At 45.4% G+C, this 12782-nt stretch overlaps 1 protein-coding gene across 1 annotated transcript in view; it reads left to right on the top strand.

Annotated features, from left to right (window-relative positions):
- Nucleotides 1-12782, top strand: part of ITGA9 (integrin subunit alpha 9) — a 349120-nt gene that overhangs the window by 309953 nt on the left and 26385 nt on the right. Inside the window, exon 26 of the mRNA XM_036738550.1 lies at nucleotides 3850-3951. Coding sequence (XP_036594445.1) covers nucleotides 3850-3951 — 102 coding nt within the window. The remainder of the gene's footprint in view (nucleotides 1-3849; nucleotides 3952-12782) is intronic.

Below are 12782 nucleotides of genomic sequence, written 5' to 3'. Positions count from 1 at the left end.
AACTTAGACATTCTATCCCACACAACCCCTGTGAGACTTAATCAGTCATCATAGGATCATTGAGCCAGAACTTGAAGGGACCACAGTCAATCAAGAGGCATTTATTAAGTGCTTCCTGTATGCCAAGCACTGGGGTTAGAAAAAGGATTTCAGTTTGACTTCTCACTGTGCTAGTCTAATACCTGTAGAACCTTAACTTCTCTGGGCGTCCACTGTGTCTTCATCTGGAAAATGGGTGTGAGTAGACCTCAGGTGTGGATTTCTGAGCCACTTCTTTTGGGGGAGAAGGTGTGTGTGTGTTCACGTGTGTGTGTGTGTGTGTGTATGTTGTGAATTCTGGCTCCATCTCTTACTCATCTCCTTCTCCCCACTCATAAGGCTGCACCCCCAGACCAGGCCCTCCTCACTTCTCACCAGGATTATTCCTGATGGGGTTTCCAACTTCCAGCCTTTCCCTTCTCCAATCCAGTCACCTCATAGCTACCCAAATTACCCTGCCAAGGCACTGGTCTGGCACATAGAATTTAGGCTCCATTTAGGGCACAGACTATCTCTCTTCTGTGTTTGTATTTCTAGAGCCTAACACTATGACTGACAGTAGGTGCTCAACAAACATTTATTCATCAATTGACATTATTCTCCTGCTCAGGAAACCCCCGTGGCTCCCTATTGCCTCTAGGATAACATATAGGGTCACTTTCTGTCTCACCTTCTCTCACATTACTCCTTTTGACATAATCTCTACCCAACCAAGATGGTCCACTTGATGCCCTGAACAAGACACTTTCTCTCCCTCTCCATGCCTTCTCACAAATCCAGGTGCTAGGATCCTTGGGATTCCCAAATTTCTGGCTTCCACACCAACTATACCCTGACTCTTCTTCAACACACATTAACTCACACACTTCCATAAAATCAGGTCAACTTGTTGCTTAAACTCTTCTGCAAATTGTCACAAACCATCTCCATCCTGGGCATCAAAGGAATGATTGCTCAGGGGGATAATTCACAATTTCAGGCAGCTGCGCCAATGCAACATCTTCCCTGTACAGCTGTCTGCCTCCCCTCTCCGCCCCCCTGGGATCATCAGCCTTTTCGATTGTGTATCTACTGGTATCCAGATATCTGGTGAATCAGGACATAAGGTGATTTGGGGCTTTGATTCATGAAATTCTATTTTCTCAGTATGTACTATTAATTGGGAGAAGGTTTTTTGAAGTTTAAAACTTTAGCTTGAGGAGAAGGAAGAGGTGGGGTATGTCTTATGGGGATAAACCAATCAGCTGTACTAATCAGAAACTTGTCTTTAGTCTTTAGGCAAACATATCTGGTTTTTATTTCATTCAGTATTTTATGTTCATTTATAAAATCCTGAATGAAATGAAATATCAGAGAGATTATCTTTAAAAAAATCGACAAGAAGTTGGCCTATCATCTTCTCCTGGCTTCTCCTTATCACATAGACATTTTTGTTGCTGTTCAGTCATGTCAGACTCTTCATGGCCCCACGGACCACAGCACGCCAGCCTCTCCTGTCTTTCACTGTCTCCCAAAGTCTGTCCAAGTTCATGTGCCTTGTTTGCATGACACTATCTATCTATCTCAACCTCTGCTGTCCTTTTACCTTCAGTCTTTCTTTTTGCCTTCGATCTTTCCCAACACCAGGGAATCCTATTTTCTCATTATGTGGCCAAAGAATTTAAGCTTTAGCTTCAGTATTTGACCTTCTGGTGAAGAGCCTGAATTAATTTCCTTAACTATGGACTGATTTGATCTCCCTGCTGTCCAAGGGACTCACCAAAGTCTTCTCTAGCATCCCAGTTCAAAAACAACAATTCTGTGGTGCTCAGCTTTCCTAAATAGTCCAATTTACCCAGCCATACGTTGCTATTGGAAAAACCATAGACTCTGACTATGTCAGCAGGGTGGTGTCTCTGCTTTTTAGTCTGCTGTCCAGATTTGCCATGGCTTTCCTTCCAAGGAACAAGCATCTTTTAATTTCATGGCTGCAGTCACTGTCTGTGGTGATCTTTGGGCCCAAGAAGAGAAAATCTGGCGCTGCCTCCATTTCTGCTCCCTCTATTTTCCAGGAAGTGATGGGACCAGTTGCCGTGATCCTAGTTTTGTTTTGTTTCGCTTTAAGCTTAGTGGTTTGTAAATTCAGTGTGAGTCAGCCAAGACTTCATCTAGTCAGATTCTGCATTAATAACAATACTATATTCAGAACAAGGATGAGGCAAAGTTACAGTACTGGTTAACTCTGGTGTGGTGAGGCCCCATCTACAGTGCTGTATACAGTTCTGGGCATGGGATATCGTAAGGAGGATTTTAACAAGCTTGAGAATGTCTGGAAGAGGGTGACCCCAATAGTGGGTATACAAAAAACCATTCTATAAGAGGAAGAGCTTGGTGAGGAGAAGACTTAAGAGGTTCCCGAGATCCATCTTCAAGTATCTGAAGAAGTTCCATTTAATAGAGAGATCGGCTGTGTTCTTCTAAGCCCCAGAGGGGAGAACCATGGTAGGAGAAAGGAATGGAAGCTTCCCATATGCAGGAAGGTGCTGGCACTTAGAACCGTCCCTCAGGAGAAGGGCTGCCTCTGGAACTGGTGCATTCCTGAATATTGGAAATCTTCAAGGCAAGAGGAAGAGAGTGGATCCGCCTGGAGTGGGGTGGGGAGTGCTACAGGAGCCATTCTTTAAGTCACCTTCATTTCCGAATATATGCATCCCCCATTTGCCTATGGCATGAGCTATTGTTGTGTAACCAAGAATAAAAAAGAAAGAAAAAAAAGTAGTTCAGGAGAACCCAACTAACATATCAGTTGTATCTGACAGTGTGTGCTATGTTCCCCATCCTAGTCTCGCATCATAGTCCACAAAGAAAGGAGGGAAGTTCATTGTCTTAACTCTTCTCCATGTCTGAGTTTGGGTATCATAATTATAGTGTTCATTTCTCTGTTCTTTCCATTTGCAGCATCTCTTATATATGTCTCCTCTTCCTCCTCTGCCCCAGTCCTGGTGCAGGCTCTCATCACCTCATGCCTAGGTTATTGCAGTAGTTGCTGGTGCCTCCAGTCTCTCCCACTCCAGTCCATTCTCCACTCAGGTGTCAAATGGTCCATGTGACCCTACTATTCAGCAAACTCCAGTGGGCTCCCTGTCACCTCCAGGAGCAAAGCCCTTCATAACCTTACCATCTTCTTGTGCCTTATTCCCTCCATGCATTGTGTGATCCTGCAGTGCCAGCCTCCTTGACGTTCCCTACACAATGTGCTTCATCTCCCAATCCTGGGCATTTCCACTGGCTGTCCCTCATGCTTGGAATTCTCTCCCTTTCATCTCTACCTCCTGGCTTCCTTCAAGTTCAGCTAAAAATTATACCTTCTGTAAGAAGCCTTTCCCCATGTCCTCTCAATACTCCCCTCAGGGCCTTCCCTCTGCTAATCATCTCCAGTTTATCCTGTCTAAATCTTGTTTGTACAGAGCTGTTTGCGTGTGGCCTCCCCCATAAGTCATTAGACTGTGAGCTCATTGAGACCATACGCTGGGTTTTTGTTTTTTTATTTTTGCCTTTCTTTGTCTCTCAAGGATTTAGCACAGTGCCTAAAACTTAGTAGGGGCTTAATAAATGCTCGTTGACTGACAAGATTAGAGTCATTATAGCTATATTGTTTTCCTGGGGATTCTTACCTCACAGTTCATATTTGTCCTTCTGTGTCCTCTCATTCCTGGACAGGATGCAGTAGATGATCTCTGAAGGCCCTTTCTGCTATGTGATAATATGCATAGCTATTCTTGGGGGGAAGAGATGTCTTAATTGTCTCTGTGGTATTTTTTTTCCTTACAGGATAGCTCATCAGTCATCCAATTTGTGACCCGAGCCAAAGTGAAAGTGGATGCTACTCTTAGGGTGGTGGAAATAGCCAACGGGAACCCAGAAGAGATCACAGTGAGTCAAAAAGCTCCTTTCCCTCTTAGTATATGCCAAGAAGTGGATAGTAGTTCTCATGAGCAGCTAAGTCAGGATGTAGCTTATTTAACAAATGCCTGGCTGCCATTGGTCCCCAGCCTGGGGTCACTTTGAAGTAACTCTGTGACCACCACTGTTCTCAAGGACATCATCTCAAAGCCGTGTACACACTGGAGGGAGTCAAGTGCCCCTGCCAGGGTTTAGATTTTCACTGTGAGGCCCAGAGATATGTTTATTCAACTTAGTCTGTTCTCTGAAACCAGGGCTCTTCTCCCAAACCGCATCATTCGTGGATTTTAGAACTCATTGTTTTAATAACTTGGAGAGGTCCTATCCAAGTAGCCAAGCACTGGATACTTCTCGAGGGTCCCTCCCCCTTGTTATTTAGCAATCAAGGCTGGCACGAGACTGTTCAGGTTTCAGGGCTGAAAGAAGCCCGTGATGGTGTGTGGGTGTGAGAGAGTCTGAAAGGGAAGTCTGGTCTGGGGGTCTCAGGGCTGATTAGTTCTCAGAGAAGGTCAAGGTCAGCCTTTGTTTGGTATCCACAGACTGAGAACCTTGGCAAAATTAGAAATCCCTTAAATAGATCATGGGATCATAGACACAGCCTAGAAGAAACATTGGAAGCTGATTAGTCCACCGACTTCAACTTACAGATGAGGAAACTGTCTCCGTCAGAATAAGTTATACAAGGCCCCACTGGTATTAAGTGTCAGGGGCAGGATGTAGAGCACAAATCTGTTCCCTGATGGTAACTGCTTTGGACACACTCAGCCCAAGGTGGAGATATCTCCTCTATAGCAGGGGTTTTCTAGCTTGCACACATGGGACTCCCATAAGCTTGAACGACTTCCCCTCATGTGGTCATAAGGAAAATCCTCTAAACCTGAAAGCAGTGCATAGATGTTTTACCATGGCTAAGATTATTGGATTTCAGACAATTTGAATGAACAGGCCAAGGGTCAGTTTTCTTGGATGTTAACTGCATGGTATGGTGGGGAAAATGCTGAACTTAGAATCTTTGAACCCTAAACAGCATCCCATTTCCACCACTTTCCACCTATGTGACTTTGGACAGATCATCTGCCCTCCCTCAGTCTCAGTTCTTCATCAGTCTAATGAGGGACTGGACCTGATGGCCCCTGAGGTTCCTTCTAGCCCTTGATTTGGGGTCTTGAGCAAGACACTTCCTCTCTGTAGTCCTCAGTTTCCCCATCTGTAAATGAGGGTCTTGGACTTGGTGGCTCAGGTGTTCCTTCTGGTTTTAGTTCTGTGATGCAGTGATGCCAAATAATGGAGGGACCTCAGAGAATCTGCTAGGATGAGTCTTCTTTTGGTGCTTAGTGGGAGGAGCAGGGTAGTTTACAATCCAAAGGAATCTGCTACCTATTGATGGGGTTCCATAATGGAAAAAGCAGGCCCTATTCAAGGTCGTGGAGGAGTTGCTTGGGAGGCAGGGTCATGTAGACCACTAATGTCAAATTCAAATAGAAACAGATCTCTGCTGCAGACTGTGGCATATTGACTTAGAAAACCATAAGTTTACGTTATCTATGTGGTATTGTACTTTTATTTACTTTGTTAAGCATATCTTAATTACATTTTAATCTGGTCCTGCTCCGTGGGGGAGTTTTGCCAGCACTTTTCACTGTGGGCTGTGAGTTTGATAACTGTGCCCTATAGAAGGGATTTGGATTCAGGAATACCTGGGTTTAAATCTCACTTCTGACACCAGTTGTGGGACTCTGAACATACTACTTAACCAGTGCCTGGCACATAGGAGATGCTTTATAAATGCTGAGAAATTCCTGCAATTTAAACAGATTTTTCCCTCAATAGAAATGTGAATGACTGTTTTCATTTGGCTGTTTCGGTGACAGCCGCATCGATCTCATAGCTGCCTGCACATGAGAGAATGTGTGGTGCAGTGGGTAGGGTAGCAGGCTTGGAATCAGGAAGGCCTGAGCCTGAATCCCATCTCAGCCACTTCCTTTCTAGCAGTGGAGCCCTGGCCTGGCCAGGTGGTTTTGACTGTCTCACCATTTGCCAAACAAAAAGCAGCATTTCCATTTTACTGACTTTACTTTTCAGTGTGGTGGAGAGGATCATGGGAAATGTTATATAAGAAGGACTTTGTAAGCCTTGAAGTTCTACCTATGGGTCAGCTGTTGGTATTGTTACTACTGAGTAAGGGAGAGGTGGGGGGGAGAGAGAGAGAGAGAGGGAGAGGGAGTGGGAGTGGGAGTGCTGGCCATGGTGTCAGGAACACCTAGGTTCACATCCGATCTCTGATGCAAACACTGGCGTTGTAACCCGGGTCAAGTCACTGAACCTCCCAGTGCACCCAGGAATTGGAAAACTCCAAGTTAGGGAACTTAATGCTTTGGTGGAGGGACCTTCTTTTTGTTGTCATCCTCTTTCTTTATTCCTCTTCTTTCTCTGCTTCCTTCTCTTCCTCCTTCCTTTTCTTATTTTTCTTTCTTCTTCACTTTCCTCCTCCTCTTCTTTCTTTTCTTCCTTTTTCTTTTTCTTTCTTATCTTCATCTTCTTCATCTTCATTTTCTTCCTCCTTCCTCTTCCTCTTCTTCTCCAAACACACCTTATTCCTTTTTCTCACTGTAGGAGATTGGGTTCATGTGTTCATTATCCTTGCTTCTTTCATAACTTCCTGTGGCAGACCTTCTGCGCCCCCAACAATGATTCAGGAGTCTGAAGATCCTGAGAGGTCAGAGGAGGCTTAAGCATTCCCCCTCACCCCCTTCATACATCTGCCATTTGTATCTGGAGGCCCAGCCGAGAATCTTGAATCTGATTTCCTGGCTGAGAGGAGAAATATGGTCCCTGGGTGGAGGTGGAAGGTGGGTGGAGGGGGAATAGTGACATGCTCTTCTGCTGCAAACAAGCTCTGTCTGGTTACCATGAAGGCCGGATTTCCAGAGAAACATAAATTGTGGGGGAGATTTCATACAGGAGACTGCTGCCACAGCGTTTAAATTAGGTTCAGTTTCTCAAGATGTCAGCTCAGGGCTTTATTTGGGATGGTCTTTGGCAGGATGCACTTTTAGCTAGTAGGGGAGTCTGTGTGGGAAGGAGAGGGCAAGAGTTACAATGAATAATTTAAAAAGACTCATGAACATTTGATCGGTAGCCACTTTTGAGATGGAGAACAACCCCCAAAGCTGATTGTGTATAACTTTTCATGGATAACATTTTTGGGTAAGCTCTTTAAAAGCCTCCTCTTGAAAGATTGGGCTGTAACTCAACACGCACTTCTCCTGTGTTTACCATGGGTCAGGCGGTGGGGTGGATTGCCAGATCGGACAGAGGAGCCATCATCAGAGCCAGGATAATCCGGGTTCGTTCCTGGCTCAGGCACATACTGGCCGTGTGACTCTGGACGAGTCACTTAACCTCTCATTCCTCTAGAGCAGGGAGGTCTTTACCTGGAGTTTTGCAAACTTAAAAAAAGTGAAAATATTTGATAACTGTACTTCATTATACTTGCTTTCCTTTGTAATTCTGTGCATTGTATTTTCTACATTTAAAAACATTGTTCTAAGGAGGGGCCCATAGATTTCCCCAGAGTGCCAAAGGGGTCCTGGATCCCCCTTGCAAAGTGAACTGCTGCTCGAGAGGCAACTCCGTAACAATAGAAGAGGCAGAGAAAGTGCCAACCCTCACTGGGAGTTCCTTACATAAATGAAATCACAGGACCCTTCCTCATCCCTATCCCCTCTGTGTCAGGCATGGTGCTAGTACTGAAGAACAGAATAGAAAGGGTCTCTGCCCTCAGGGAACTCCCAGTCCAATGATAGAGACAACATGTAAACAATTAGATTTATACAAGATCCATCCAGACTAGAATCCCAGATTTAGCATTGGAATGGAAATCGAGGATCATTTATTGCACTCCCTCCTCATTATCTCGAGGAGAGAATTGTCCAAGGTCATACAGGTAGTAAGTAAAAAGACTGAGATTTGAACCCAGGCCCTTTGCCTCCTAATGCAGAGCTCTGTCCACTGAACCCTTCTATTGAGTTCAGAGGACCCAGGCTTGCATCTGAGCTCTATAACTCCTCACCAAGGCCCTGGGTCTCTTTCGGGCTCAGTACAATTGGAGAGGTAGATTAGATCAGTATGACTTTCATGTGGATTTGAGCAAATTTCCATCCAGGGGGATGATTAGCATTCCAACCCAACCCATGAACTCGCACCAACCTGCTCAGAAAATATCTTAAGGTCATGGATTCAGAACCAGAAGGGTCCTTTGAGATCATTGAGTTTAGCTCCCTCATTTACAGATGAGAAAACTGAGGACTGGGGGGAAGTGACTTGCCCAGGGTCACCCAGGCAGGATTCAGACCCAAGTGCTCTGGCTCTACATCTAGGGCCACAAGCCACCACTTGGCACTTTGCATTGGCAGGAGTCAGAGAACTCAGCCTGAAATCTGGACTCAGTTGATGAGCTTGCTGTGACTGGTGGATGAGCCCCAACCCTCCTGGTGCCCTACAGTGTGAGAGCTGGACAGGACCTTGGTGACCAAGCTGTCCAGGTCCTTCTTTTGACAGATGAGCATAGGTAGCTGCCAGGGGATCAGTCGAGGCTTTGAAAAAAACATTTATTCCTGATGCTGTTTTATGGAATTTTAAAAGTTTTATTGATGCCTCTGGTTTTACGCATCACAGACATTTCCAGTCTCCTCTCACTATTGAACCTTCTCTTACAACAAAGGAAAAGTTAAGCAAAACCAATCAAGGCAGAGACCTTACCTGACCGTGTATGCAGCATTCCACATCCCTACTATCCCAGGAGAAAAGAAGGAAAGTCTGTTTCATCATATATTTTGTGGAACCAAGACTGACCACTTCACTACATTTAATCAGTCTGGTACTTTTTAGGGTTGTTTTCATTTACATTGTTGTATTCATGGTATACATTGGTTTTTGGGTTTGGTTTTCTCTGCTCTGTGTGCTCTGATCCTATACATTTCTGACAAGTTTTTTTGAATTTTTGCAGAGAAAAAGCCCCAAAAGATTAGAGGTGTTTCAGCAGTTTGTGTGCTTAATATGAGCTAACAAGATTAAGTAAGTTTAGAAACTGTAAAGAGAGATATTGAGTCCAGATCATGGGAGAATATAAGCTTCCTGAGGGCAGGCACTGTCTTGTTTTTGGGTCTATACCCCCCAGCATTTGACAGCCATGCAGTAATTGGAATGAAAAGTGGTCTTGGAGGGGGCTTGTAACCTGCTGGCTGTGTGACCCTGGGCAAATCACAACCTCTCAGAGCTGTGGGTGACTCTAAGAGTGTAAGTTCAAAAAAAGTGGAATCTCTTGGTAGGGGGTGTTTGTTGATCCATAGCCAGTTAAATCATAGATCCAGTCCTTCATCCCTATCCACAGCACTCAGGACAATACCTGGCACACAGCAGGTGGTCAGTAAATGCACGTTGATTGAGTGATGGGAGGGAGCAGTCTCAGTGTCAGACTATTTGTAGAGTATTGTGCCCATTTCTTGGTGTGCCTTTTAGGAAGGTTATTGCTAAGTTGGAGAAGAGGCAGGACAGTAAGGGTTGTCTAGGAAGGACCATACAAAGACCCGACCTGAACCAGGTCATCTGAGCCAAGACATATGGCCTGAGGAGGTTTAGTCTGGAGAAGAGAAGATTCAGGAGGAAGGGGAGGGAAGGGCAGAATGGCTGTCTTCAAGTATTCAGGGGGCTATGTGGAAGAGAATTCCTTTGGTTGGATCCCAGAAGGCAGAACTAAGAAGAGTGAATTAAAACTGTCAAGATACAGATCTAACCAAGTGCTTCCTACCTATTGGAGCTGTCCAGCAGAGGAGCCACCCAACTCTAGAATGTCAGCTCCTTGAGACCAGGAACTAGATGTCTTTTCTTTCCTGCTGCCTGTGCCCTGTAAACATCATTCCATCTTCTATCTCTTATGCCTTTGCTCCTATATTTGGAATCCAAACCAAACAGGTGAAGTAAAAACCTTGTCAGCCATTCATCATTTGACAGAAGGCTGCCATCCTTCAGGACAATGCATGGGGCCTATTTGCTCAGCAAGGAATTTGCCTGATGGCTAGGGATTGGGGTGGGGATTCTTGGCAAGAAATATATTAGATCATGGACAGAAGCCTGGACTTGTTGTTCAGAAATTATGTGTCTGCTGTGAGCCCAGACCCTGACATCTGGCGAGTGAGTGGCCCAAAGATAGTGAAAGGCTCAGGATGCCAATCCCTGGGTGAGTGCTGCAGTCCTAGGGTTTAAGATCATAAATTTAGAGCTAGAAGGGACCCCACACACCATCTAGTCTGTCATTTGATATAGGAAGAAATAGGTCCAGAGTGGGGGAAGTGACATACCCAAGATATACCTGAGGTAGTCAGGGGCAGAACCAGGATTCAGACAAGGGTCCAAATGACTGTTCTCACTGCTCCATCTTGCCTCCCTCCTGGAGTCAGAGCCTATGGTTCCTCAGGGAAATGAGGGTCATCAGACTCATCTATCTATGTGCATGTTTCCTGAAGGACAAATAAGAGAGCAGTTCTAAATTGGCAGCAGAGTCCACATGAGCAGATCAAGTCCTGACTGATTCTTTAGTTCCCTGGGACAGAGACAAGCAGAATGGGGACCAGTAGGAAACATCTGGTCATGTATATCCTTTAGCAAGGGGCCATAACATGCTGCCTGGAAGGGGACCAGGTGCCTGCCCAGTTTCATGGGAAGTGCTGCAGGCCAACCCCCCTCTATGGAGGGAAGAGGCTAAAGCCAAGCTGGCCATTTGCCATGGGCTGTGTTAAGGTGGTGAGGGTGGAGAAGAGCCCTGGTTCATCCATTCTTCTCTCCTCCACTTCCTTTCTCTCCAACTCCAGATGCCTCCCAATGCCCTCACTCTGCTACCAACTGATACTCCTGATTGACCTCTATCTTCTCTATCATAGGGACCAAAGGACCAACCAGGAACTCTGGTCACACGTGTCCTTTAGCAAGAGACCAGAGCCCACATCTCACTGGAAGGGCCTTGCATGCATGCCCAAATCCATGAACTATGGTTCATTCTAATCCCCCACTAATTACACACACACACACACCAAAAACAAAAATTAGAGTTCAGTCCCTACTGGAGGGCCACCATTGTGCAGGCAGATATGATAGTATGGAAGGTATGAGCCCCAGGCTCAGTGGAAGTACTGCATAGAAAGATGAATTAGGCTTATTTTGCTTGGCTCTAACTGGCAGCACAGAACAGTATCTAGAGAGCCAGCCTCACTGCTACGGGAATCTGGGTTCAAGTCTCATCTCTGTCCCTTATTGGTGATGTAACATCGGTCATGTGGCCTCTCAGTGCTCTGGGTGACTAAGTTGCCGGAAGGTGCCTGTCTGCATTGGTAGATGAAGTTTCCTCCTGTGGGAATTCTCCAAACTAATGAATTCCCAGGCCCAGACCCTACCTGGCTGTCCACTTGGCCCCAGAGGGCAGAACAAGAAGGAATGGGTGGAAGTTTCAGAAAAATACTTTGACTTGATGTCAGGAAACATTTCCTAGTGGTTGGAGCTCTCTGTGATTATTGCTATGTGTGTGACCTTAGACAGGTTACTTAGCAGCCTTGGACCTCAGTTTCCTCACTGTAAAGCAATGGACTAGATAGTCCCATTATTTACATCTAGCCGGTAGTAGAGACACAGCTGAACCCAGATGGAAACAGAAAGCCACCTGAGGGAGGAAGCAGCTTGAAGGAACGTGACCCCTCATTCCAGCTAAAAATGATGGGTGTGGACTCAACAAAGCCAGGAGCCCGGCTGAGTTTACCACCCAGGAGAGATGCTATGACCAAAGAGAAATGCGTTGATTACCCACTGACTTAGTGAAAACTTTATCAAATACCTAGTTACCTTTTGTAAAAAATAAAATAGAACAAAATCTCCTAGATTTCTGGGGCACGATCATATGTAAGGGAAGGGGAATGTTTGAACTACTGTTGCATTATAAAATAGGTTTGTAACTCTAGTCTTCTGGAATGTGGCCTCAATTTGCTGTTTTCTCCTCTCCTCTGTTTCCATATGTCTGTTTTTTTCACCCGCCTGGTATGTTTTCTGAAGAGTCATATTCAGAGAACGGCGTAAAATGTGGTCTGGCTCTGAGCATTTCTTGTCTCCTGCATACACTGCCCTCCCTTCCTATCCATCTGCTCCCCTCCACTCTCTCTCTGTCTGCCCCCTTACACATGGCCATCTTCCTTTAGACAGGATATAGCTAGAAATACAACTCATCACAAACCACAGTTATTTAGATGTAATCAGAACCCGGTGGAAAAAAAATGTCATTTCGCTGTCATTTGTGTTCTTTCATTTGTTTCTTGGGAAGTCTTCGTCTCTCACTGGGAGCTCTGATGATAATGTTCACTGCTGAGGGGCAGGCCATCCTGGTCTAGCCTGTGCTTTGCCTCACTGGGGCCGTCATTTGGTCCATCGTAGGGGTGTATTGGAGGTTTTGTCTGAAGGGAAAATCACACCTTATCAGAGAGGCTATTTGTGATTACCGGCTTTTGTCTACCTGGTGTCAAGGTCAGGGTATAGGACCCCAAAGGAGCCTTTGGGATTTCCAGAGGTGGAGCTGCAGAGTTTTGCAATGACTTTGCAGAGACCATTTGGTGCCTCAGAATAAATAAATATCCCCAGCCGGCTGGGCCTGAAGGTTGATTCTGGGTCACTTCTCAGCCCTTCTCAGTTGCAGGTCTGTAAGGGCCCTATGGGGTTAGAGTTAGGAGGCACATTTGTCAGCCATTGTTGCTGTCTTCTGAAAA

This window comes from Trichosurus vulpecula, chromosome 9 (assembly GCF_011100635.1).
Source record: "Trichosurus vulpecula isolate mTriVul1 chromosome 9, mTriVul1.pri, whole genome shotgun sequence".
Taxonomy (NCBI): Eukaryota; Metazoa; Chordata; class Mammalia; order Diprotodontia; family Phalangeridae; genus Trichosurus; species Trichosurus vulpecula.
Note: the sequence above shows the minus strand (reverse complement) of the source record. Positions and strands in the feature narration are given on the sequence as shown.